General features: G+C 42.1%; 1 protein-coding gene across 1 annotated transcript; it reads right to left on the minus strand.

Annotated features, from left to right (window-relative positions):
* Positions 1–980: 980 nt before the first annotated feature.
* On the minus strand, positions 981–24,467 carry OGA (O-GlcNAcase). Its single transcript, XM_048060547.2, has 16 exons — positions 23,985–24,467; positions 20,423–20,474; positions 19,998–20,095; positions 18,661–18,791; positions 17,744–17,915; positions 16,574–16,672; positions 16,122–16,406; positions 15,446–15,604; positions 13,579–14,189; positions 13,037–13,211; positions 9,580–9,665; positions 8,608–8,712; positions 7,043–7,128; positions 5,890–6,082; positions 4,039–4,198; positions 981–3,271 (listed from the first exon to the last, which is right to left on the minus strand). The coding sequence occupies exons 1-16, from the start codon at positions 24,178–24,180 to the stop codon at positions 3,135–3,137; spliced, it is 2,745 nt and encodes a 914-aa protein (XP_047916504.1). The 5' UTR covers positions 24,181–24,467; the 3' UTR covers positions 981–3,134.
* Positions 24,468–26,410: the final 1,943 nt, after the last annotated feature.

The raw sequence follows: 26,410 nt of genomic DNA on the forward strand, positions 1-26,410 counted from the left end.
CAGTGGCAGAGCAGTGCCTGCTGCATTTAATCAAAACAGCCTCCCTGTATTTTCAATTGCTTTTACATACTTGATTCTTTACGCAGCATGCATTTGAGAAAGGGTGTGAACCAAGACCTTCCAGTTTTTGCAGTTGGCTCGCTTTGGCCATAGCCAAGTCGCTGCCATTTCTGCTGCAACTTCACGAGAAAGGCTTCAACACCACAGATAGCTACGTGAAACACTTTTGTGAAGGAAAAGTATCATTTTAATGTAACACATGCTTACTGGATTAGAAGAAAAGATTTTAATTACTAATCTCCCTACTTAGTTTGAATATTATGTTCTACACATAACATAACTGAACTTCTATGGCAGGTGGGGGGATGTTAAAGCCATTCTTGTGAAGTGTCCTTAAGAAAAAGCTTTTTTAAATACACTTTTACTTGGCTGTAAAACCCATCTCTTTTGCTCAGTGGTAATTCTTGTATGCAGGAAGCTGCTTGCTTTAGCTGTCAGGTGTTTGGCTCCGTATGTTAGATTTTGCTGATGTACAACTAGAGCCAGGTTGTGGTGCTACCATGTTCACCTCTTACATGCAATGCAACCATTCCCCGGGTATTTTCTTTCTCACTTCCTTGCTGCTGGCAGGCTGATTTGGGTTTCAGTAACTCTCAAAAACCAGCTGCTGGCTAGAAAGAAAAATCATGAAAGGGTAAACAAGTGCTGTTGCAAATTTTTGCAAAAACAGGTAACATTCAATTGAGTACTGCCACTCTGAAGATTTTGGGGTATTTCTAAAGGGTCATGGAAAATTCACCTATGATAAGCATCAGCACAGATGTCTGCCATGCAACACTTTCACCACCAAAACCAACGACAAGTTTCTGTGACAGCTGATCACGAGGGCTTCCAACACATATGGCATGATGCAACATACACTGCCGAGCCATTTTTGGTTCAGAAACCTCACACAACAAAATACACGTTTTTTATTTACATTCACTTCTCAATTTTTATTCTATTTCTTGCATGGTCTTCAAATACAGTTTTACAGGTCGTTTTTTTCTGCTACAGATACTGTTGATCTAAAAACAGATTAATGAAAGTGGCATTCCAACCTTAATGAAAATTCTTAACCATGAAAGATATGTCAACGTATCACTTTACAATCCTAGAATGATGGTATTGGCCTGACATTCCATAGGCTTATACAATTAACTTCTATAATAATAACAAAGTCATAGGAAGAGAAAATGTGGCAGTTCCTTACGAGCCAAGAAATAAGGCCACAAGCATCCTATGCTGTAATGCTATGAACCCAGATAAAATAAGTTGACTCTGGTATCCATGAAGAAACAAACAACAAAAAAAACCTCTCCCACCTGATAAACCAAGGTATCAGCTACTCAACATGCACTCAAAGCTGGATTAAAAACTAGTGGCATTCAGCTCTGACTTACATGAAATCCCATAGCACAACCCCGTACCTCTCTCTAAAAATGAAATGAACTTGTTGCAACTTAAATATTTTGCTACCGCATTAAAATATTGTTCACATTCTGCAAAGGAAAAAAAAATCCTGCACGTGACTGTACCGGAAGGCCAACCACAGCATCTCCTTACAGGTTGCAGACAACACTACTGTAGTCTTAATGCCTTTCATTATAGGTTGCGTAACTTCTCTGCAGATGGAAGCTCATATAAGGAACTGAACTTCCTTTGTGCACCACTGAAATAACCCAGGAAAATTAAAAAGGAAGATTAAGACAGCTGATGGTGGCAGGTGAAAGAAGCAAGGTACTGCAAGGTGTATACCGTTGGCCAATCACATATCTTAGACACTGGGACTTTTGTGAAATGCTGATTTCACAAATGATCCAACTACCTCGCTACCAGATCCCATACCATATTGATTTTATCACATAGCCAAACATGTCAGACCTGGATAAAAACATTAAATTCTTGGAACATTTAAAAGTAGGTAACCATTTAAACAATGTGTAAAAATGTGCTTATTGTGGCATTTCTTATAGAAAAGATATCTGATACAAATGTGCAGGACTTGAAGACCCTGATTTAATCAAACTAGTACGAACAGGCTTTGAAACGTGGTGACTGTTCCAAGGATAAATCCCAGCTGTGGGCCAGCTCTCTCCCTCTCACCATCTTCCATCCGCAATTCTGCACTAATGCCACCAAAATAAACAGGTTCAGCAGACCACCCTGTGAATTGCTGTTTCAGTCCCAGAATGATGATAGCCTCGAGCAGCGGCAGCCTTGCAGGGGACAAACTGACATCTGAAGGAAGGATCCTTTGGGATCAGCACCCCTTACCCAAGATGGTCAGTTTCTAAGCCCTGGACACGAGGCACAGTTAAAAAAAAGAAAAACAGGTCAGTGCTGAGGACAAATTCGCTCTCCATTGTGGTTTTGTTATTCAAAAGTGCCATCTTGGACCTATACCTTTTCACTTTTTAAAAGAAAAAGTTACAAAAACTGGTAAACAAAAAGTTAGTCAGCATCCAGCTAAGTTTATATACACCGAAATTTACAAGTTTGTCATTAAGTGACTTCTGCCACAGACCACTGCACATTTGTCCCTAACAAAGCACAAAGCTTGAACCAATGGTCATTAGAAGTGACAATGGGTCATTGCTTTATCAACAAGCATAAAGATAGTCAAAAACAGAACTGTAGCTACTTATCTTTAAATTTGCTGATTGACACAAGTAATCCCTCCCATTTCTGCAACTTCCAGTTGCATCCTACTCTACAACAGAAACAAAACTGCATCTTTATAGATACTTCTGATAGAGACCACTTCTCATATTTGAATGCAGAGAACTGTTGTCAACCACAACGCCGATTGAGAAGGATTCCTCCGAGAAACTATAGCCCATGCAAGATTCCTTGGCACTTCACACACGACCAGGAGAGGACAAGGTTTCTCTTTGTTAAAACAGTGTTTTCAGCAGCATTATCCCCTTCCAACAAATCATAGTCTGCACGTGTGATGGGTGATTTTCGCATAGCCCCCTCTACCAAGCTGGCTTATTGCTGGCTTTGTGCAGCTAGACCATATGAAGATCCCCACCACTACCTGCCCAGCTGTTAAGGGACTACAGTACTGGAACAGTTCACTGCCAAGCGCTTCACAGGCTTCTCCCAAGGATAACAACATCCTTTGGAAATCCTTCCATTTTAGCAATTTCAAAACAACCCAGCTTGCTGTAAAATTCCAGGATTCTTTTATCATCAGGTCTCACTTCACAAAAAGCCCCACGGGAGCCTGAAGAGGGAAGAAAGACAAAACAGTAAGGGAGAATTATCGTAAAAAGCACAGACATCAAATATTATTAAAGCTCCCATCTATTTTAGCATTTAAACCCAATAAAAATCACTGATCCATTTCCGTATGCAGCACAGTGCCTCAGAAGAGACCAGATTTATGGCAACATAGTTGACCATTCCCTAAAGGGACTGCATAGTGCAGACATCCTGTTGGTTTGAACAAACCATCTCACTCTGAACATCTTTTATTTCACATAAGAGCATCCTGAAACCCTAACGTTGGTTGAGAAAACAGCACTACAGGAGGGTACCAAATAGCACAAAAGACCTGTGAACCTCAGGTGTGCAGTAAGGCAGATGGCCAAGAACTTCCCCGTATCAAAGGTTTTGGTAATCATTCACCACTGCACACTGCCACAAATAAGTACCACTGCCAGCAGAGGAAATATCAATGTTCGTGTGTTGTTCAAGATGCAACAAAACACATGCTTTCATTGCCAAATTGCTCCCTCGGTTCTTCCTATTTTCTAATTTGCAGGATAACAGCTAAGGCAGAAAGCTGCCTTTTACTGAAGACAGAAGCATAAGTTACCCACCCAAAAGTCTTTTATAATTAGTTACCTAAATCCAGAGTGCCAACTATGTTAGGAATCCAATCTCAGGCTGAGATTAACAGCATATTAATGTAATGATCCCAGATTTGTCCTGAATCCCAGAACTAACACATAATTAGGAAACAAGCAATTCTGAGTGCAATAAGCTTACCATTAGCCTTTAGAGAAGAGAGCAGGCAGGCCATCATACTTTTGGCCACACTTGGATCTGTCACTTTTTTGTGGATATCAATCTTTATCAACGAAGGGAAGTTGGCAAGGAATGATTCTGGCAACACTTCTTGCTCTTCATGGAAGCTTAGCATTATTTTCTGAAAAGAGTACGGGAAACAGACATTCATTCTTCAGCTTTTCATTTTCATTCGGCTTTAAGGAAAGCTGCTTTGCTCAGTGAGTACACCTCTAAATCAGCACTTTTTCAGCTACACCTGACAGTCTACCTGATAGCTAGTTTTAAGTGCCCTATCCTCCTTCCACACATATTCATTGTCTCACAGCAGCCTAGAACCATCTCTAAGGCCTATGCAATTATTTACACTGTTTGCCCCAACAAAGTCAAATTTGTTTCTAGCTTTATCACTCAAGGATACTGTTAATTACTAAAGGCTCCACAATTACCCCGAAAGGTTTTTGAGAGCATGACGTCGGATAACATGGGAACTGAACAGTTGCGTGAGACAAAACAGAAGCAGACAAAGCCAAACTGAAACACACATTTTCCCTGCTGGTTACTGAATTTTAAAATCTTTAGGGAACATTGGCTAAAGTAAAAAAGCTACCTAACTTTGTTTCTCATGTAAGTAAAGGCTGCTGTTGTAAAAGCCAGAACTAAGGCTTCATCACAGGAGGACTCATAACATTAGTAACCTATGTGCTTTTTTTTTTTCAGGTCAAGTTTAAGTACATTCTCCTTGATTCAACACAGTGTGCAAGTATAGAAGAATAAGGTCACAAAACTTACAGACTGTAGAATTAGCCCCACTTCAACAGCAGTAGTTGAGCAATTATGATACTTTCTAGTTATACCCAACTCCAGAACACAGACATTTGAAAAGAACACTACTTGCTGCAAAGTTGGTTTTTAAAAAAAAACAACACTACTTCCCTTTCTCCCTTATCAAACATGCATGTAAGTAGTCGCTGATTTTCACAATAGGGTTAGTTTTTTTTTTTTTTTTAGTGAACAAATGAAAATGGAGCTCCTAATTCTTAGGCTATCAGCATTTGTCATGACTGCTAGTTCATCCCAAAGCTTGCAAGGGAAAGAAAGGCTAAGAAGTGGTGTTTCTGTGCCTGTTTCTGCTACAACTTTGTCCAAACCTCCTTCAGCATGCACATAAGGAGCATTTCTGAGCATTAAACAGATATTTTTTCTTGACAAGAATGCATCAACTACAATTTTCATGATTTCTGACAGTTCAGTAACCTTACTTTCTAATTTCTTCCAAAACCAATTCAAGATGCTGATCTTTAGTACTTGCTATATGCAAGATGCCATTTCGCACTGTTTACAGCTATTACACTCTACAACCACCTCATACATTTTAACATCAAGAACTAGCTTGCTCTTTCGTTTCCATACTTAAACTAATGTGACTCTCAGGCCTCTGCCTTGCTTACAGCACACGGAAACTAATACCTCATTCTGCAGGAGAACACACGTGATCCTTCATTTTCAAAATGTAGTCTCCTCTAAGCTAAGGTTCTCTCTTGGTTTGAAAGCTCCTGTTACTCTGCACTTCCAAAATGCTACCGTATACTTACTGCAGCCATTTCTACTAAAGTACACCTCATGGGCATATTATAACACACAACTGTATCTGACCTGTAGTTAGTTATATTAGCGTCACCCTCTTAAATGCCAGATACCATGCTCAAAGACTACAGAAGGGTATGAAAATTGAATTACACAAGCGCAACATGCAAAATAAATACAAACGCCTGCCTCTGAAAGAAAGAGCACTGTTCAGCATACAGTTCTAGTCTCATGGGTTATACCAACCTCTGCCTCAGACAGCTCCTTGTCACTGTTTGGTTTAGTATATTTTTCTTGCATGAAAGGGATCCAAGACATTTTGCATTTTTTAATGAAAGGAGTCACATCAACCGTTCCCAAGGCATAGCCACATATACCATCCTCATCTTCCAAGACGAAGCAGTAATCCAGGCTGAGAGTGAGTAGACCTCCCACTAACCTGCAGAAAGCATCCAAATTCAGTCAAAAGATGATCAATTTGAAAAGTTACGCTCTTCAGATATTCTGGAGGAAACTCTGGGGTCATCTAAAGAAGTGACGGAGTCCTCCAGCAATGTAATTAAACTTCTACAAAGCATTAATTAGCAGACTGATATGCTGTCAAAACTCAATGAGCAGCAGTAGCTCAGGAACCCACAATTTAATTCTTTACATACTGCTCTTCTGACTCACCAGACAAACTTTCTTCATGTTGTGTATCATTTTATCTGCTATTACCTCCCAGTTCTTTTTGTTTTTTTGAGACCTGTTACACATCTTTTTGTAACTGCCCTCCTGTCACTCAAGGAGCAGCCTCTATAAAGAGTTCCATCTAAAATAATCACTCAAGACAGTAAAAATATTCAAAATATCTTGAGCTACAGAATGAGTAGAATGAGCTGTAACGCTTTTTTTTTAAAAAAAAGCTTCATCTCACTTGTCATTGTTTTAAAACGTCAATGCAGGTAAATCATAAAATGTATTTCAGAAAAAAACTTAAGGCTGTTGGCTGGTAGATTGTTCCTCAAAAAGCATTTTCAATTTTTTGAAGAACCACACTAGGCTGGAAAACATACCAAAAGGTAACCACAGACTACAGACACACGATACACTTTCACAAAATCTGAAGCAATATGACATTATGATGCACACGTTTCATAATAGAGGTTTCAGCTCAATCTTTTTTCTAACAGCTCACAGCAGGTGATTAGAGCATAAACTGACACGTAAGTGATAGAAGTATCAGAAACTAAAACTTCAATTTCTTAAGGACTGCAGAGTGCAGATATTTCTTTTTTGAATCAGAAGAGGTTTTTGTTCTACATACACATGCATACTTTTTAAAATTCAAATTAAATATAGTGTCAGGACTGCACCCTTCAGAACCACTTCTGTCAGGTTGTTCATTTCTAATACGTACTTGTCTCCAATCAAGTCTGGCAAACTATGGAAAGGTTGATCAGCTCCATCAGCATACATTTCTCTGCAGATCTTATATACAGATGCCTAAGAGGAGAGAACAGATGATTTCAAGTCAACAAACTCAAAGGATAACAACTGTTTTAGAGATTTCATTAAGAGCTCCATTGTAAACTAGCGGACAGACATAAAAGTTACACAGAACAAGAGTGCACATCAATAAGAAAGGATTGATTTTTAATTATTTTTTTCCCTCCTCCAAAGTTAACTCAAAGTTGCCTATCAAAAACACTGTGGTTAACTTCAATGGCAGGGAAAGAAAAGCTGGGGATCAACTTCCTGCATGTTGCTACAGCAGGAGATTAATCCTGAGTATTAGTTACCACTCAGTGCACATCACAATACCCTTGATTAAAAAATTGCTTTTCAAAATCTTCCAAGGTTTCAGTGCAATAAATTTAACCACTGAAGGCCAGGTACATCCTGATGGACTTCTCCAATTCAAAAGGCTTTTAGCTGAGTCTTTTTAAAGAGAAAACTTGTATCACTCAAATTTTATATAAGAGAAGCCACACATTTCACATTTTTACAAAAGCAGCTTAAGTACAGTCCTGCATTAAGGTATTGAAAAGGACCTGAAAAGGACCGCTTTGCTGCCCATGAACAGTACAGGACAGAGCTAGACTAAAGCTAGCAGACAAAAGACAAGTCTTCATACGACAGCTCAGTCTGCCTAATGGGCTTCAAAGTCAGGATTCATTTAGGCTGAGGCAAACAACCTAGATAGTTATGTTTCAAATTAAACACATTTCATCTCAAGGTAGCTGCACAAGCAAAGTTTAAGCTACATTAATCTATACATTGTTTAAATTATACTCATAAAGGGTGCTGACTGTTGCCACATCAGTTTAAAGTATTCTTCATGCTGAGACAGTATGAATGAAGCTACACTACAGATCCATTGAGGGACATAAGGAAAAACTTCTTGTAATTTGAGATTAATACAAAACTGTTTCAAAATATCAAACGCTCCAAGACTGGCTTGGTAACAATCCTTTCAAAAATCAGTCAGAAAAGTCTGAATAACAGCTGAAATAACACATTTTTACAACTACATTTTGAGATGCAGTACCAACTCAAAGCTCTGCCTACGTAGCTCTGAAAACACTAGGAATCACCAGAATGATTACTAAGTGAACAGGTATACACGCCCACCTCTACAGTTAAATCATCGCATGTGTTCCCACAGCAACAGTTCCACTACTAGCAGGGACTAATTTTAACTTACAGTTCCGAAATATATAAGGCATCACATATAAAAAAGGGGTGGGTAGGGTGGGAGACTGGGAATCAAGCTGTGGGTACAGCTGTACTGTTGCACAGCAGGCTGCTGAATGGTAGGCAAGTCACTTAACCTCCATTTTCCTGTGAGCCTGCATTTATTTGTGCCTTGTGCAAGATATTGGGACATCTGTTTCATTAGGGGCTGAAGGGACTAGGTAAGAACCAGCGTTAAATGTATCAGTAACAACAATGATAGCCAGAACAAGAGCCAGCAGCAATTACCTCATCCTTAGGAAAGTAGGGTCTTATGGTGTACACCTTGGAAGTAGGCGTTAATGGAGGTGGTTGAAAAAAGAGGTCATTTGCCCCATCAATAGGTAGCAAACGCTGTGAAAACAAAATACTTAATATAAGTGTATGAACAACAACCACCCATCACTCTTGGGCGTGCACTGCAGACTCCCAAATTAACATTTGCTACTTGCAGGCACCCCAGAAGAAGGTGGGGTTGGTAGGCTTTACAAATGCAAAGACCTTATTTGAATAGGAAATATCCAATTGGTGTTTTAAAATATGCGATTGAACAGCATATTAAGAGTCTGTTAATCTTATCTACTTTAAAATACTTTTACCAATCATATCTACACTATCTCTGCACAGGAACATAGAATGTCAGGAGGAAAGGTTTGGTCTGAAGAGGGTTAACTGGCCAGAGGAGACGCTTTATCCCAAAAGCAATGCGCTGATTCAATTTGCTGCGCGCAGAGCACCTGTGAGGGGGGAAAAGTATAGCACCTGAAAAATCCATGAACAAATTCGAACATGGCATAAACAGATTTCAGAGTATTTGCCAATTGAAATCTTTCCAACAAAAGGCATTATGGCTTTATTTAGAGAGGAGCCAAAATTTGCATCACTATCCCTTTTTTTGCTCATGGAATTCCCATTGGCAGACAAGCATGCGCGCATTGTGCAATTGCGGGCGCAGATAAAAATGCTGTGCGACCTGCAAAGAAACAATGTGAAATGTACAACTAAAGCCGCTGCGCTTCGCATGCGCGTGGGACAGGCAGCATCTCCTTGAGAAATTACTGTAGAAAGGGGAGGAAAATTATTTTAAAACAAGCTGTAAGGCTAATGGGCTTTGGACCAGAAAGCCTTCGGCAGACCAATCCTTCCAGACCTCTGATGTGCAACAAAAGGTTTCTCATAAAACAAAGAAAACGTCATTCAGTTGTGAAGTCATATTGATACCTGGAACTCTCCTGCTAGACCACCTCTAAAGGCCCAGGGTTCTTGGTCTCCACTTAAGAACTGTGCTGAAGATTGACTACGACACCCTGTTGAGATCAGATCCAAGCGGAGAATGTTACGAGAAGGGGGATTTCCTGGGTGTCTTACATGTGCAAAAAGCTAACACACTTGTGGAAAGAGCTAACTGAGCTATAGTCCAGGGGTTTGGTAGAGGCTGTAATAATGTATAATTTATAAAGATTTCGCGCTCATGCACTAAATGCAGCTTTTGATGTTACGTAACAGACTAGTTTTAAGAACTAATTTTTAATAACACATCTCATTCCAGACCAGAAGGCACAAGAATGGTGCTACGTACAATTGCACCACCTCACCAGGCTTTTTGTACGTTCTTTTGTTTGTCCATTTGTGGCAGAAATGTTTCATTTCTGAAAAGAGAACATCTTGGAAGCTGCTTATCTCAAAAACTAATGCTGTCAATTTTAGCAGCTGAAGACCGAATAAAATTCCATTATCACAGCCCCTTGAAAGAAATGGACCTTTCTGAAGTCACATTTTAGTAATTATTGTTTCTAATCTTGTCAGAAAACTAGGACCGGCAACATGTACAGTCTGGAACAGTTCGGACAGCCAGGACAATTGTATGAAACAGCATTCTTGAAAGAGACTAAACAGATTTACATAATCCAGGCCACACCTTCACAATGCTGTTGGCAAGTTAAAAAAGGTAAACCGTGAGTTAATTCCAGTTAACACTATTTAACTAGTACACTCTGTTTGCCACAGATAATACTAACACTGCTTTTTTAGCCTCTTGTTTTTTCATCTTCAAGCATATCAAGAGGAACTGGGGTCCCTGTTGATCAACCAGCCACAGCAGGCTCATTAAAAAGTGCTCAGCATTAGTTTACCCTTGCTTTAGAAAAGAAGCTTCCACTAGCTGTTTGACTTTTAATACTGTTCCACTAGCAAGGCACAGCCTTCAATGGCCATTATAAATGACAACTCTGTTGGGTGAGGAAAAAATGTGCAGCATCTCGAATGGAAATTACCCGCCTAGTTTTCTGACAAGATGAGCAGCGCAAATACTCTTTTCCTTTTGCAGACAGCAGTCTAACTCCTGTTCAAGTAACAGTCCTAGATCAGTACAGACAAGTGTGTTGTGCTAGTCAGAGAGTCCCAAAGTGTGCCAAGTTTGACATTTACGAGAGTTTAGGAATATGTATTAAATACAAACTACCCTAAGGATGGAAAATATCAGAAGCGATCCAAAAATCAGAATTTGATTTTAGTCTGTTCCCACATTTTAGAGTTCTCACATAAAAAGATTCCCTTCACAAGGGAATTTAGTCAATACCTTGGAAGACAGTATCTGTCTCTCCTTTGAGACTACAACTTAACTAGCACTTCCAATTATTACAGTAAAGAGCTGCGTGAATGAAGAGCTGTATAAATGAAAAACATAGTTAATGCCTTAGTCGCTGCGCAAATGTGACTTCAGTTCATGCCTATCACATATCTAATCTATCTGAGCTGCCTCACAGACAAAACCTTTCCATTTTAATTAATTAATGACGACGCGCTGCGAACATCTGGCGCTGTCCATCCAATAGCAGAAGATACTTGTGCTGAGGATTCTCCCATCTGTACACAATGGGGAAGAAGACAATAGAAGTCATTAGTAATCCATAGTACTGTACAGCCACACTAATTTAAGGGACTGAATGCTAGCTGGACTTGGGAGGAGAGGTGAAAAATGAATGTTCAGTGGACCATTAAGCACACCATTGTGAAAACTAATTTGTTTGGATTTGGCACGTACTTTGCTCCATATGTATTCATATTAATGATAAAATGCAAGCTAAAGACAAAAATACCTCCTCTCACAGAAGCATTATTAGCATAAGTCTATTTAACTGTACGCATCAAAAACTCTTAAATTGAATTTTTCAACTCTCTAATGCCAGTTTCAGTAATGGAACGGGCAGTGCCAAAGTTAACAGCTGGTATTTACAGAGTTAGCTTAAGGCAAACTATTCCAAATATCTGATGCATTTAAAGACTTGAACCCAACTTTACAGGGAGATGGAAAACTGAAAATAATTTCAGCCAAAATTCTGAAACGCAGTCATAAGTTGGACTCTCAATCTTTAGAAGACACAAGAATCACTGCTGTCTTGATAAAGCTTTGGTCTAGAGTTTTAAACAGACTAGGTTATCAAGAAGAGAGCATTCTTCATAGGTGAAGGTCAACATACAGCAAGAATAGTAAAGTTGGGGGAGTTGTGTTACACTGGTCTTAAGAATACACACCCACTAAAGGCAGAGATGTTAATTTACTAGCTTTCCTTCCAAGCTAGTTTTCTTCTCCATACTTTGCCTAAGGCAGTTCTAAAAGCTCATTTTCTTTCTCAATTAATCAACCATAAATATAGAGATCAGATATTTAATAAGCACAAAATGAATGAAATTGTTAAGTAGGGACTGACTTGATGACTTAATAGGTCTACTCTGTTCCTATTTAAACTTGTCAGTGTTTAAGAGTATGACTTAATGACAATCCAAACACTAGGACCGGACCAAGGTTGTGTAATGGTTAACCACTGTGAGGTTTGTGACAGCTACAAAAAGTGTGACATAAGACCATCAGCTTTGCTGCCTGCTGTGTATGTCAAGCAAGTCCACAGCATATTCCTTACAGTTGGATTGGAACCTGAAAGTGAAATGAGGTCACTAAAATTACCCAGGCCATGCTGGTGCTATCTGCCAACTTAGGATCCCCAAAAATCTTTCAGGAAAAAAAAAGCATTTAAAAATCAGTTTAAGTCTCAGACTAAATCTGTCTAGAGAGCTCCACAGTTACCATCCTCTGCCAAAAAAAAATAAAAAAGGCAATTTGGAAAGTGTTTAAAGGAAACCATTTTGCACCAGAATAGCCTTACGCTAAAGCTCGCATGCGCACAGAGCTGGGAGGATCGGCTTCCTCTTGGCCAGGCCCATTGAAAGGTCGCTTCTGCAATTGTTCTGTTGAAGACAGCAGTAATGTCACCGAGACAGAGCAAGCAGCAGGTGGCTGATGTGGTCACATTTCGTAGTGTCATTTCCAATCATATACCAGGGTACCCAGGGAGTTACGTGGCATAGTCCAGTGTGCATTCAGTCAAGAGTAAGTTAAAGTCAACACTTACGTGCCAGATGAGATTCAAGTTTCATTAGCCCAAGAAGAAAATCAAGGTCTCCAATCTTAAGCATCCAGCAGACTTCACTTTAATACCAAAGCAAATTCACAGTAATCATTGTTTCAAATAGTGAGACAGGAAAACCTTTAAAACAGGGTCAAACCAGACCCCATGTCCAAGAAAACACATTTGCATAACACTTTGTTTTCCCCGTGGGCTAATCAAAAACACAAAAAAGATATGCTATCTGGGATTATAATGGCTCCCAATGCACCTACCTAACCACTGCACAAAAGATTTCACCATTGACATAATACTCTTGATATCCCAGACGTAGGAGTACATATCATACAGGATTGTCCTGTTGGCACAATTGGAGAGGCGAGTGAACATTCCCATCACCAAGCTGCACATCTCTTCAAACTTAGCCGCTCGGTTACGCCATTCTTCTATCTATGGATGGAGGCAAAAGATCCACAAGATCAAACACAGCCTTGTAGGGAGGACAAGTACTCTAAATATGAAGGGTGACTACACAATTCCCTATTTCATTCCATCAGCAGAAGATACCACACCACATGTGACTTGCGGGTATTCTCTACTGCTGTTAAAAGTGAAGACAGTACAGGGATCACTGTCCAAATGCAGACACCGAACTGCCTTCAGAGCTACACGGCTTAAAACAGTTACCGTGACCTGTGGTTAGTTACACACTACCCTTCAGCTTCGAGGAAGCAGAACACCCATTTCTACTGCAAACAGACAATATTGCTCAGGATTTTGATTTAAAAGGAGAGAAACAAGATTAGGTGACACTCACTTTTTCAGCATCCTTTCCTTTGCAATTAACACTGACAACACTGCTATTTGCTCTGAGCCACTGGAATTCTCTCAGCATCTGCGCACCTTTGGGCCCATGCTCATAAGGGAGATAAAACAAGTCAGCGAGAAGCTGCAAGTCCTCTAAAGTCACTGGTTCTACTGTGTAGAGAGGCTTTTCGTTTGGCCCAGGCACAAACTGGTCTTTGTTAATCTGTTCATCAGTCTGCATAGGGGCAATGTCACTACCAGAGTCTTCCTGCATAGACATCTCCGGGGACTTGGATTCAGCTATGCTCTCCTTATCAGTATCCATTGGCTTCAACTCCTCTGCCATCTTTGCTTCAGCAATATCTGTCAATATCTGATTAGCATTCTTGTCTGCGTCATCTTGTTTTTCCACAACCATGTCCATTGGCTCCTCATCAGATTGCTTCTTCTCTTCCTCCTTTACCAAAGCTGGCGACTCGCTGCTCAGCGCTGCCCCCTGACTCATGATGGGTTCTTGGTAAACTGTGGTAACCACAGTTGCTGCATTTAAAGAGGATGGTGCCACCAGAGGCCCTACATCCCCTACAGTAGTTTTAGCTCCACTGTGGGCCACTTGCCTACCTGAGAATAAGAAGAAACAAGTTTAAAGTTTTCAGTATCTGCCAACTACTATTCAAAACATCAACTTCTGCAAATCATGGATGGTTCTGCTGTCACAGCATACAACCAGTGCAGCTCCCTTCTGGCACTTTGCCTGTTCACTTTTGTCATTGTAATTCTAACTACAGACTTCACATTTTGCAAATTCCCCCTTCAGAAAACCACTAAGCAAGGATAAGGAGGGGGGAAAAGTTACAAAAAATAGTTAACTGCCAGCATCAATTTTGACTATGACAATAGAATAAAAAACTTTCAAAGTTAACTTTTTTCCTCTGCATCAACTGACTTGGTGTTTCTATTTCTACAGGAATAGACTTCAAAATAAAAGGATGCTTAAATACTCCAATCACAAAAATGTCTTTAACCTGGGGAAATGGAGATACTGAAGACTCAGCTGGAAAAGGTCTTGGGCAACCTGTTCTAGCCAGCCCTGCTTGAGCAGAGGGTTTGGACTAGGTGATTTTAAGAGGTATCTTCCAACCTAAACAATTCCATGAAAGCAAAAGAAAATGACACCTTAACTACCACTCCTCATTCCATGTTTTCGCTGCAATTGAGATTTAGAAAGATCTGAAACGCTACAGCAGCTGAAAAGGATCATTTGACAGAGCAGAGTTGGAAATCAGGAGATGTTCTTCCAGCTCTACCACGAGTTATCAGAGAAGGGCACTCGACAACCTGAAACCCATGTTTGAGAGAAACAAATTTTACGTCAGATCCCAAGCTCCCATTGCTACAAGAAAAAGAGGTGTACAATGCTGGAAGGAACCCAACTGATTTCTGTAGACAGAAACTCAGATAAACGAAGCCAGCTCAAAGCAACAGGGAGAACAAGGACTCTTCTGGGGCAGTACTATTGTTTACAGTCATCTGTAACACTCTCTTCAAAAAAAAGACTACTCTATTTTCTGAGGTCCCATGGAAGTCTAGTAACAACTGAGACTGACAAGATCCAAACTCTTTCCTGTCTTGTATCAGAAATGCCAGAGGATCATACTTGAAGGGTACTTCAGCTTATCAGTTGGGCCACTACAGGCATACTGCAGAATGTCAAGCCTTCTGTCTTTATTAAGGTTTCCCCACGAAGTAAGGTAGTAAATACTTACAACTGAAAAGTATACAGATTGCTGCCATCTGTCAAATGGTTTTAATCTAAATACAAGAACTGGTCATTTAATGACATTTTTCTACCAGAATGATACTAAAATCAAACTCACTGCTGTATTGTTGAGGTACCCCAAACTCCTGTAGCCATTCCGTTAAGGCCAACTTCAGGGCCATTTGTGGGCTGTAGAGAACATCTGTTTCAATATCTTCATCACTCCCCTCATTTTCCAGTTTAATCTGGATAGAAACTGTACTGTCTTCCGTATCAGCTATGGATAGAAGTTCATAAAAAATGTTATCGTGCAAAGTTCATTTAAAATAAAAAGATGTTAGACAAGTCACTTAAGAGCTCTCAAACAGCCTTACTTCACAAGGAAGGACAAGGAATTACATCCTACTAAGGCAAAATAGAAAACTACGGTCGCCTCCGTCAGCGCAGAAACAGTATACAGAAATTAGACATTCTGGCATCCAGTTTCTCTTTTAATCTGATCTGCTTCTATTACAATGAAATAAAACCCAGGGACACTTCTGTCAAATTTAAGCTACTGTCATTGCTTTTATTGATTTCCTGAGAAGTATCTGTAGCATGTTATAAAAAGCACTCAGTTAACAATCTGGATGCTTGCTATTTTTTCAGGCAACCATCAGCCTTTACATACAGTATAGAAAACACTACGCTATCTTAAAAAAGAGACAGTTGGTAAGGAAAGGCTAGAATAATCAAAAATCAGTATGATGTATATGGTTAAGCATATGCTGCAGCAAAAAGTTATGTATACTTACTCATTACCACATCTTTCCTCACTCCATTCATGTTAGACTTGTACCAGGTTGCAAGCGTGTGAATAGCAACGTAATTGGCTTCAAATTCACAGTTTGGATTGGTCAAAACTCCCTTTAGTCGAGGGATGAGCTCGGTTGAACGACCTTTGTAAGGCCCAAGAAAAAGCCTCTTTTGATCATAATCATTAGCATGAATGTTATCCCAGATAACTGGTGCTCTCCTGATGATCTTCGAAACTTCTTCAATGGACTCTACTGGAATGTCTTTGGATACAACTTTCGGACCTAAGAGTGAAACAGGATGATCAATCAGCAGGCTTTGTATATACATCCCCCACCCTGAGTAGATGGACAGTGGGTGGCTTTTTGGTTGGTTGGTTTGATTTCGTTTTTAAAACTACTTGTAACACCACCAACTCTGAATTAAAAACAAATAACCCAACTACTTTTACCTGTCCATAACACATCGATGCCAGGGAGCAACTTTTCTCCTACAGTCCGTAAATACGGAGACTGGGCAACATTTGGGTAACAAAAAGTTCCGCAGTACTCTGCAAAGGAAAAGAGAACATCACTTATTGGGAAGGTGCATGTGTGTGACTATATACTATCATATGAGAAGTGAAGCCTCAATAAAATGAATTCCCAAAGCCCCACAAGTCTAAATAGAAAGGACATGATAAATGATACACAGCAAAAACATCAGAAAGCACAAAATTACTCAAGTATCAAAATTAAGGAAGAAAATAGTGCATGTTACTGCAGACAACACGCAAGAGAATTAGAAACCATAAGACTGATTATAAAGTGCAAGTAAACTTTCAAAAAACAGAACGTGATTTGTTCAAAGAAGAAGCCTGCAACAGAACCAAAGTATCACAGGCAAGGGGATTAAAAAGTAATTAATAACATTGCTACTGAACTGAATTTGCCTTCCAACAACCCATGCCGCTGAACCTAGTGATATTGTCTCCCTTACAATAAGATACTCTTACAGGTGATAGATGAAGCTTAAAATTTAAAAAAATAAAAGCAGTGATCAGACCTGAGAGTCATCTGATATTTCAGAAACAAAAAGGTAAATCAGTAACAAGTAAAAGTGGGTAATCTTACTAAAACTTGGTACCAGTGAAAGAAGTGAATAAATCATAGAATCACAGAATATCCGAGTTAGAAGGAATTCACAAGAATCATTGAGTCCAACTCCCAGGTCCCCAAAGGACCATTGTCCAAACACTGCTTGAACTCCAGCAGGCTCAGTGCCATGTGCTGTATCTCTATTTAAAGAAAATTCTCAGAAACTAATAGCTATCCCAAACCAAAAAGGAAACAGACTGGTACGTGCCAATTAGAAGTCTATGTTTAACCTTATTTTTGGTTCAAACTTATTGAACCATTCTATCAAGTTGCCCTCTTTGCTTGGCAATAAGCTTTTCAGAGATGTGTAGATTTGGAAAAGCCTCTACATATATATGAACTACTTGAACCTTTCTTTAGAAGTCCGTTTCTTCATATGACTCCAAAATAATCCTTAAAGCAGTGATGAAAGATTAAACCAGCTTTTCAAACAGTAAGATAACAGGCCCCCTCCTTTACATCTGAATGAGCTCATCTCATTTTACCTGTAGGACAGAAAAGGAATGTGTCTGGTTCTCCTAGATATTGAAAAATTTCGTTTGTTATTGAGACTTGAGCATGAGCAAAGGAACTGAAAACTTCTTTGTCTGCTGCACACATGTTGTGATCAATATCATCAAACAGCAGTGCGAAAGATCTGCAGCCAAACTGGGAAACCTAATATAAGGAACAAGAGTAAAAGCTTAATTATTTTTTTAAAAAACAAATGATAGATTTTTGAAAATCTAATCTGAATTTATAAGAGCATAAAACAATTAAAAACAGAAAAAAGCATTTGAGGAATTATCCTTCAATTTATAAACTTGTACAAAGGAAAAGACACAGGAACAGGGGAGAAAAGGCATGAGACAAGACAGTCTTTGTTATCTGTTTACAATGAACGCCTGTCTCTGATCCACCGCTCTGCTTTTCTCGAAGCTGTCTCTGAAGACTTGCAATCTGCTCCAGTTTTTACAACCGAAAGCTGATCTCACTGGACAGACAGCTAGAAAAGAGCAAACTCTAACTCCGTAACGGCTTTCGGACAAAGGAGAGGAGTTAATTATGAGAACAAAGACAGCATGTATACGTGTCAGGTCTACCTCTGAAGGATTTATTGTGGACAAGAGCTCTTGCTTTGTAAACGCATCTTAGCTTTAAGGTCCTAAAATATTCTGAAGACAACATCCCCAGAACAGCTTTCAGAATCTGACAGAAGACTTTATTTTCAACCTAGATGATCAATGGTCATTTCTGCAACATAACCCAAACATACCCATTCAAATGGCTCACTAAGGCACCCAAATTAATGCCAGTGCTGAAAACATTAAAGCAGCTAGGAAAAATCTGCAAGAGCAAGTAAAGCACTGAGGTTTTCAAATTAAGCAGCAGTGGAACTGCAGTAAGCGTGTGTCGCATTTACCTGGTCCAGCTTGCGTTTCAATGTGGATACCTCTTTGGGATTTGAGAAAGTGATGTCAAGTCCAGGCGAGATTGCATAAATGAACTCTATTTCATGTTCTCGTGCAGCTGATATTAGAGTCATTAGCTGCTCTGAAAATCAAATTCCAATATTTCAGAGGTATACAACAATAAATCTCAATTATATGTAAATTTTAAAGTGCAGAAGCCAGTGCTACTGCAATAACAATAAAAATAAATCGAGGCATTTGCTGGAATTCCTGAAAACTAACACGGCAAAGAGTGCCAAAGTACTTAAAAGAGTTCACAGAAATAATGCCAAAAGGAACAGAACTGACCCAGTATTATTATTTTCCACATTTTTTTTTTTAAGATATTTAAAAAATCCTCTTGATCTCAATGTTGTGTGACAAATATGGATGCAGTCTGTTTCTACAGCATGCACGCCAACAGTTCTAGAACCATTACTCATTTTTTCTACTTCTGTCATGCATACTAAGAGACAATCCAATGCAGTAATATCACCCTACATGACGCTAGTTCACATACTATTCCCTTGACTGAAGCTCGATACACATGAAAAGGGCTTTTTTAATATCACAGGGCAGAAGTAGTTGCTTTAAGGAAAAAATCAAATTTAATCTTCCATGCAATAAATGAAGAGAATTAGTTATAGAGCACTTAACAATACTGTTATTGGAAGTTATCCTGTGGTATCCCCTAAATTTCTGTAGCGATTCAAAGTGGTATCCAAGGATTATTTAATTTCAAGTGGGTATCATTTTTCCCCTCACCCAAGGACAATGATAATCCCACAAGCAAAAAAATACCACTGTAGAGCCTGTAAAAGCCAGAGGTGGATAAAAAGCCTCGCAGCACCTTTTACACAGATCTTTTATGTTCTGACTAGCCAGAAGCTGCTTTTCTAACCAGTACTCTCTTCACTGAGACAAGAACATAATGAATCACATAGAAGGGCATACTATTCTCTCCATCTTTTTATTTTCTGAAGCAAATAATTCTGGTTGTGAATGGCCCAGATGATCAAGAGCCAGAGGAACAACTCTAAGCAACCTTTTTCCTGAAAAAAGGTAAATTTACTGAGACAAAGCCTTAAAAGCAATTTCAGGAGTCATCTGCGGAGTTACAGTTAAAAGAAGCAAATCCATGCTTCTAACGTAACTCCATTAAATACAGCTGCAGGGTACTGTGAACAGGTCTCAGCTCACTTTTGGAACTGGCTACCGTGATTTAAATGCACAAGCGTATACAGCAGTGACCAATTCATTAAAAACAATCTACGTATCAAAAGTGCAGAGGGGAAATAAAAGTAATTACCCGCTTCCTCCACAGAGTACATTTCTCGCCAGAACATCCTGTGCTTGTAGTCATCCTTTGGAGCATACAAGTATGTATTTAGTCCCCACTTCTGAAGTCTAAGAACAGAGGATAAGAGCCTTAATTGAGAGAGCAATCTACAATTTCAGAAATCCTATGCTTTATTTGATCTAATTATCAGGCTTTTTTTTTTCCCCCCTCTTCACTGAATATTGTGCTATACTATCGAATCATATTTTTATGAACTCTGCATACACCTGGTATCTGATTAATGCAGATTAGCAAGATAGGAAGGTGAACACTCCAGAATAGACACTATGCAAAAGGTTGCTCTAGGTTAGGCCTGAAGAGAATTGTTGTTCCAAGTGGAAGATTATGATTATATTACACTGGAATGTGCTGCAGTGAGAAGAAGCATGACTTGCCTTCTAAAGAGTTCTTTCCTCTGCTCCATAACCCAAGGTCTTCCATAAAATCCTAGAGGAAACAAGATTAAAGTTATCCAGTTAGATAATGCCTGCTCCATGAACCATTCTATTACAACCATCTTCTTCTCTGCCAATAAGCTTCTTCTGAACATTCATCAAAAAGCTTCCCCAAGCAAAAACAAAAATCTAGCTCAACAGCACTAGGAAACTGTAATAAACTAATCTGATCTAAATTTAAAATGCAATTATAACATATTTAATTTCTTATGATCCAAGGCCTGATAATTTTGGCCACGGAAGCAATTAATTTTCAGAACCCAAGCTGAATTCCTGAGCAGATGCCCTTCGCAAGTCAAGTCAGCATTATTTCAGGGGCGGACTGAACAGTCAGAACCTAATTAAGCTATCACTCCAGACACCTATAAAGTAGATTTGATTAGAACATGAATACTGGAGATACCTGGAAATATTTACCAGCTCAAAAACACTCAACTGTTGACACAGATTAGAATTCTAAATACAAACACATAGTATACAAATGCATACTGAGGTAGATAAGTAATTTAAAAATGTGAAAGAGCCAACAAAATGCTTAGGTTTTCATTCTTTTTATTCAGATTAACGGGTTTCTTGTCAAAATTAACTCCGATGTTGATATTTCACTTCCCAAATGCCCACATCTTCACAAGCTAACAATGTCTTTGAGTAATCATATAAAAACACCTACACAAGTGATTTTAGAATATTGTATCTTCACAGTCATGTATTTCTACAAACATTTTAATGGATTCTGGTTTAAATTCCTTCAATTCTAGAAACATAACACTTCACAAAGCACTCTCAATCTATTTTTATTCAAGTAAATTCACTTAGACCTCTGTGCAAACAGTGCAATCACAAGTGGGCACTTCAAAACAAAGCTTCAGCTTGGCAGTCTGTGCAAAGACCCAAGATTAAAATAACACTGAAATTTAATAAGCTCTTATTTCCAAACACGAACGATGAATGATGTTCCTAATACACAACGCTCACAAGTTCCCATAGAACATCAGTTTAAATGGTAGATATCTTCATTTTCAGAGCTATTCGCCACTGTAAATATCTGCTCTTAATGTGGCCAAAAATGCCTTCCTACGGCCTGAATGCAACTGAAGCGTTTTCTACATCTTAAGAAGTATTTCATTTACCTAAGTGACCAACGTTCACTTTAACTAGCTTAAAGCAGGCTCAAGTTTTAAAAATTAGCCTCCCGGAAAGTGAACTTAGGCTAACTGGCACCACAAAGTGGCAAAGCTACCTAGTAATTCTCACTGACACTGCTAGGTGACAAACTGAGGGCGATTAAGCAGAGCAACAAACAAGAGAGCAGTTGCAATGCATAAGAGACTCCAAAATCATTTCACCCAGAACAAATTTCTCTTTTTCACTAGTTACCTAATTCTTACTAACGCTGCCCCGAGGAAGCTCAACAATCCACAAACGGAAAGAATTACTGCGGTATCTAGTCAGTACCACCCACAGCTCATAACTCGTGCACAACATGTTTCCTTATGATGCTATCATTTCACACCTAGTAAACTGAAGTAGAGCAGAGGTCTCCTATAAAACAAAACGAGACACAAAGAACTCAACAAAACCTGGTTCAATAGAAGGCTGAGGAGAACATGCCAATCAGAACTGATACAGTTCTCTTCCATCTGCCACCACATTTCTTACATTACTGATGTCACCAGCTGATGACAATCCTTGGATCCTTCTACCTAAAATCGACCTCTTTTGTATTGATCCTTCAAGACTGCATGGCAGGGTCACACAAAGGCAACAGATCACATCAAATACTTAATCCCAGCTGCCACACTCTCAATCATTAAAAGCTAGGATCTCTTGGAGGCTGAGCACCATAGCTTTGCACCCAGGACTCTCTTAAATCCTATTACTCCCAGAATGGTGCACTGGGTGCATTACAAGTTCTTCCCATTCTTGGAGTGCATACCCAGCATCCTTGCCTGATATCTCGCTTATTTCCTACCCCCCACGTCCCTTGCAAGCAAAACATGCAGGCTCTCCAGCTCACCGCTTTAATTAACACAGACTAAAGATATGGTGTAACTGCTGCGCTACGTCCAAGTGTGTATCTTCACTCCTGAAGTTAATCCCTGCTTTCTCTGAACCCTGTAATTTTCCTGCGTCTCTAAAGAGACCATTATTTTTCACCCACTACTGTTTACCTCATTCACCGCAACTGCTTCTTTTGTTTTTACAATCCCTTAATCCTTTTTTCTGTACATGCTTTAAGGTTAAACAGAAAACTCCCGGCTAGCATTAGACTGCTTCAGTGGGCAGAGGCCATTTTCTCGCTTTGTTTTACAGTATAGCCAAGAACACCTCTGTTTACAGCAGCTGCACCAAAACACATGCAAAGGAGGTCTACAACGTTATTAAGACAACAAAAGAATGGTTATGATATACACAGCTGTTTTGACACATTCCTGGATGAACATGTGATACCATGGTCAAGGTATACTGGCAGGAGTGAGAAACCATGCTGCCACAATCTATGTTCTTGTTTTCTATCACCTGTCTCCAAAGCGTCTTTCTTTATGGAAAGAAGTTTAATAAGTAGGCTGAGGAATTTCTCTCCATGCTGACTGTATTTAAGCTCTAGCAATGCTGAAAACTAAAGGCATTAACTGGGCCTAGTGCACTCTGCACGGGGACATTTGCTAGAGCTAAATGGCCTTCTCTTTTTAAGATATGAACAAAAGGCATTCTGCAAGCAGTGCAGATATTGACTTTGATAAACTGCCTGTTTCACACTCTATTCCATCTGTTAATCATTTTTGTCTCCTACTGGAGATTCATTACAGGTACAAAAATAATAGCAGTCGGCAGGAATTCAGAGCTATTCCAAGCCAACATTTACGTAGGGAGCAAACCATTTTTCTTGCTGGCTTTCAAATATCTACCTTGACCAACCTGCCAGAAACACATATATATTCCGTAGTTACTGAGAAACAGAAAGAGTCCCTTTATTGTGAAGCTTCTAGAACAGTTTAAACCTTTTAATAACGCCCCTATGCCAGCATACAGAAAAAGAACCGTTCTACAGCACAATTAAAACGTTACGCTGCATCACTGCAGACAACAGGGAGCGTTTAATATTAATTCCAGAGCAGATGTCTCTATAACCATCTATTCCCTACCCAAGGAACTGAATTCGAGCCTCTGGAGTGAAAGAAGAGCATGCAGAGCTCCGATAACCGCAGGGCAGCTCCTTTCTCCCTCCTGCCTCCCCCTTTAACACGTACCAGAAAACGAGCAGCGGCAATGCCCCAGCCCCCCAGCCAGGCCTGCCCTCGCCCCGCCGAGCAGCTGCCCTCAGCGAGCGGCTCCCAGCCCCAGCCGCCCCGGGGCCAGCAGCAGCAGCCGCCACACCGCCCCGCCCGGCAGCCGCGGCTCCTCCCCGCCCCAAAGCCCTCTCTAGCGGCCAAAACCCGCGCACCACGGGGCGGAGGCGGCGGGAGGAGGAGGGGAGGGGAGCAACCCCCCCGACCCTCACCTTCCACGACGCCGCAGAGGAAGCGGCGGGAGCCCAGCGCCGTCTCCGTCTCGGTGTCCGTCTCCTCGCCCCCCTGAACCGGCCCCACGGCGGCGGCGGCGGCTCCCGGCGGCTCTAAAGGAGCTCCGGGAGCCGCGGCCGGGTTGGGGCTGCCCTGGGGCTCCTCGAGCGCCGCCTGCCCGTCCTTCTGCACCATCCTGCCGCCCGCCGCCAGCACCCCCGCTCGCCGGGCCGGGCCTGGCCGGGCCCCTTTGTCTCCGCCGCCGCCCCGGAGGCCGCCGCTTCCTGTTTACGGGGCGCTGCGCCTGCGCGGGGAGCCGGCCACGACCGGTCCGCGCCGCCCGGTGAAGAGGCCCCGCCGGCAGGGAGCGTTACGCCGCGGCCTAACGGCCCCCGCCGCGCTGCCGGCTCCGTGCGGCGCGAGCAGCTGCGAAAGAGTGAGGGCGGGCGGACGGCGCGGCGGGAGTTACCTCACGGACTGAGGGGGGGGGTGGGACGCGCACCGCGCATGCGTGGAGGGCGGTGAGGCGCGCACCGCGCATGCTCGGAAGGCCGGCTTGGGGAGAGGCGAGGTGGGGGAAGCTCACGGCGCACGCGCGGGGGGAATGGGGGTTGAGTGGTGCGCGTGCGCGGAGTGCCCCCGGGGAGGGGGGAGGCGGCGGTGGGGCAGCACGCAGGTGCGGGGAGGGGGAGGGCGCATGCGCACTCGGCTTTGTGTAGGGAAGCGGCGCGGCGGGGGGAGGCGGAGGGGGCGGGGCGGGAAGTGTTTACTCCGGCGCCGCGCATGCGCGCCGCCGGCGCGCGGGAGCCGTGTGGGCGGGGGCTGGGAGGGCGCATGCGCGGTGCTGGAGCGGCGCCGCTCGGCGGGGATCCCGCGAGCCCTGGCCTACTTTGCGCGGCACCGCCGCGCCCCGCAAGCTAAGCAGGGCCCGGCGGGGCTGGCGCGTGGATGGGAGACCGTCAAGAAGGCGGTGGGCAGAGGAGAAAGCCTATGTCAACCTTTAAAGCAGCAAAAATATTAATTGTACTCGGTGCTTACCTGCCGACCAGCTAAATTGTATAAGGAGACCACGGAAGGGTGAGGGAGGGAGAAAAGCACAGGATTTGTGTGGAAAACACGCAGGTACCTGGCACCGCTGCATGCAGATGGGGACACCTGGCTGGCTGTAAGGAGCTTGAGGCAGGCATCGTGCTCCCTGCTGTGGTCATCCCATAACAATCCCGAAGTGATAATTCCCCCAGAAGTGAGATCTCATCCTTTTATGCGATGCCTGTGCTCCCAGCAGCGCTCAGCCCGCTGCTGCCGTGAATCGCTGTCTCGGGCTGCCCCGCCGCCTCACGCCATTGCTTGGCTCCTTCCTCACGCAGCACGTTATTTTTCTTAGAAAGCAGGGGATAAAACCTGAAACAGAACAAGGCCACCCTTCTGGAGTCAGTAACCAACACCACACCACGCCAGGCTTTGCCGTTATCCCTCCCTTAAATACCGCCTCCTGACAAGGCCCACGGCAGCCTTGCCCCCTGCCATCCCAGTCCCCTCCCTGGCCCTGGGGACAAGGAGCGGAGGGACCCCGGGGGTGGCTTTATAGCAGCCCTGTGCCGCAAGAGGGCACGGCGAGCCCGCGGATGGCATCGCCCCAAATCAGCCGAACCCAGTTCTTACTGGGCAGGGGGGGTTAGAGAGGAGAAAATGCACTCAAATTCCCATCGCTGTATGCAGACCCAGGCCATCGCCAGCAGCTCCAAATGGCCCCCGGGGAGCCAGAGGCTTTGGAAAGAGCAGGCTCACGGCTTTCACAGTCCCACAGTGGCAATTTCCCCCGTATCCAGAGCCCAGCCTGTTAAGACGTTTGTCTCTGCAGCTCTTTGCATTTAGCCATCACCTCCTGGAGCACAGAAGGCACGGTGCTGGAGGGTGTCACCATCCCACACTGGGATGTCACCGTCCCTTTCTTAGTGCTGCTTTTTCTTCCTCTTTATTTTGCTTCAGACCATTTTTTTTTCCCAGTTCTCAAGGCTGCACTTTCCCAAAGACCCTGTCCCCATGCAGCCTTCCTTCACCCTATTAGAGCTGCCCCCCCTGCACAGGGCCCTATTTCCCCAGCCGCCCCATATAGCTGACAGAGGCAAAGACATACCAGAGGTGTGCATAGCGATCGTGGTTAGATTTTATTGTTTTTTTTTTTTTTTTAACCCATATTATTATTATTATTATACAAAATATACAGACTGGAGATGCCAAGCGGGTTGTGGGTCACCATGCCCTGGGACGGGGGGGTGGGGGGGTCACGCCATGCGACTGCAGCGTGAGGGAGGAGGCATCTGCTCCGTGTGGGGGGGACAGGAGGGGTAGGGGTCGGGGTACCTGCCCTCCCACCCAGGAGCAGGGCGGTGAGATGAAGAACATGTTGAATGAACCTAAAAAA

This window comes from Anser cygnoides, chromosome 7 (assembly GCF_040182565.1).
Source record: "Anser cygnoides isolate HZ-2024a breed goose chromosome 7, Taihu_goose_T2T_genome, whole genome shotgun sequence".
Taxonomy (NCBI): Eukaryota; Metazoa; Chordata; class Aves; order Anseriformes; family Anatidae; genus Anser; species Anser cygnoides.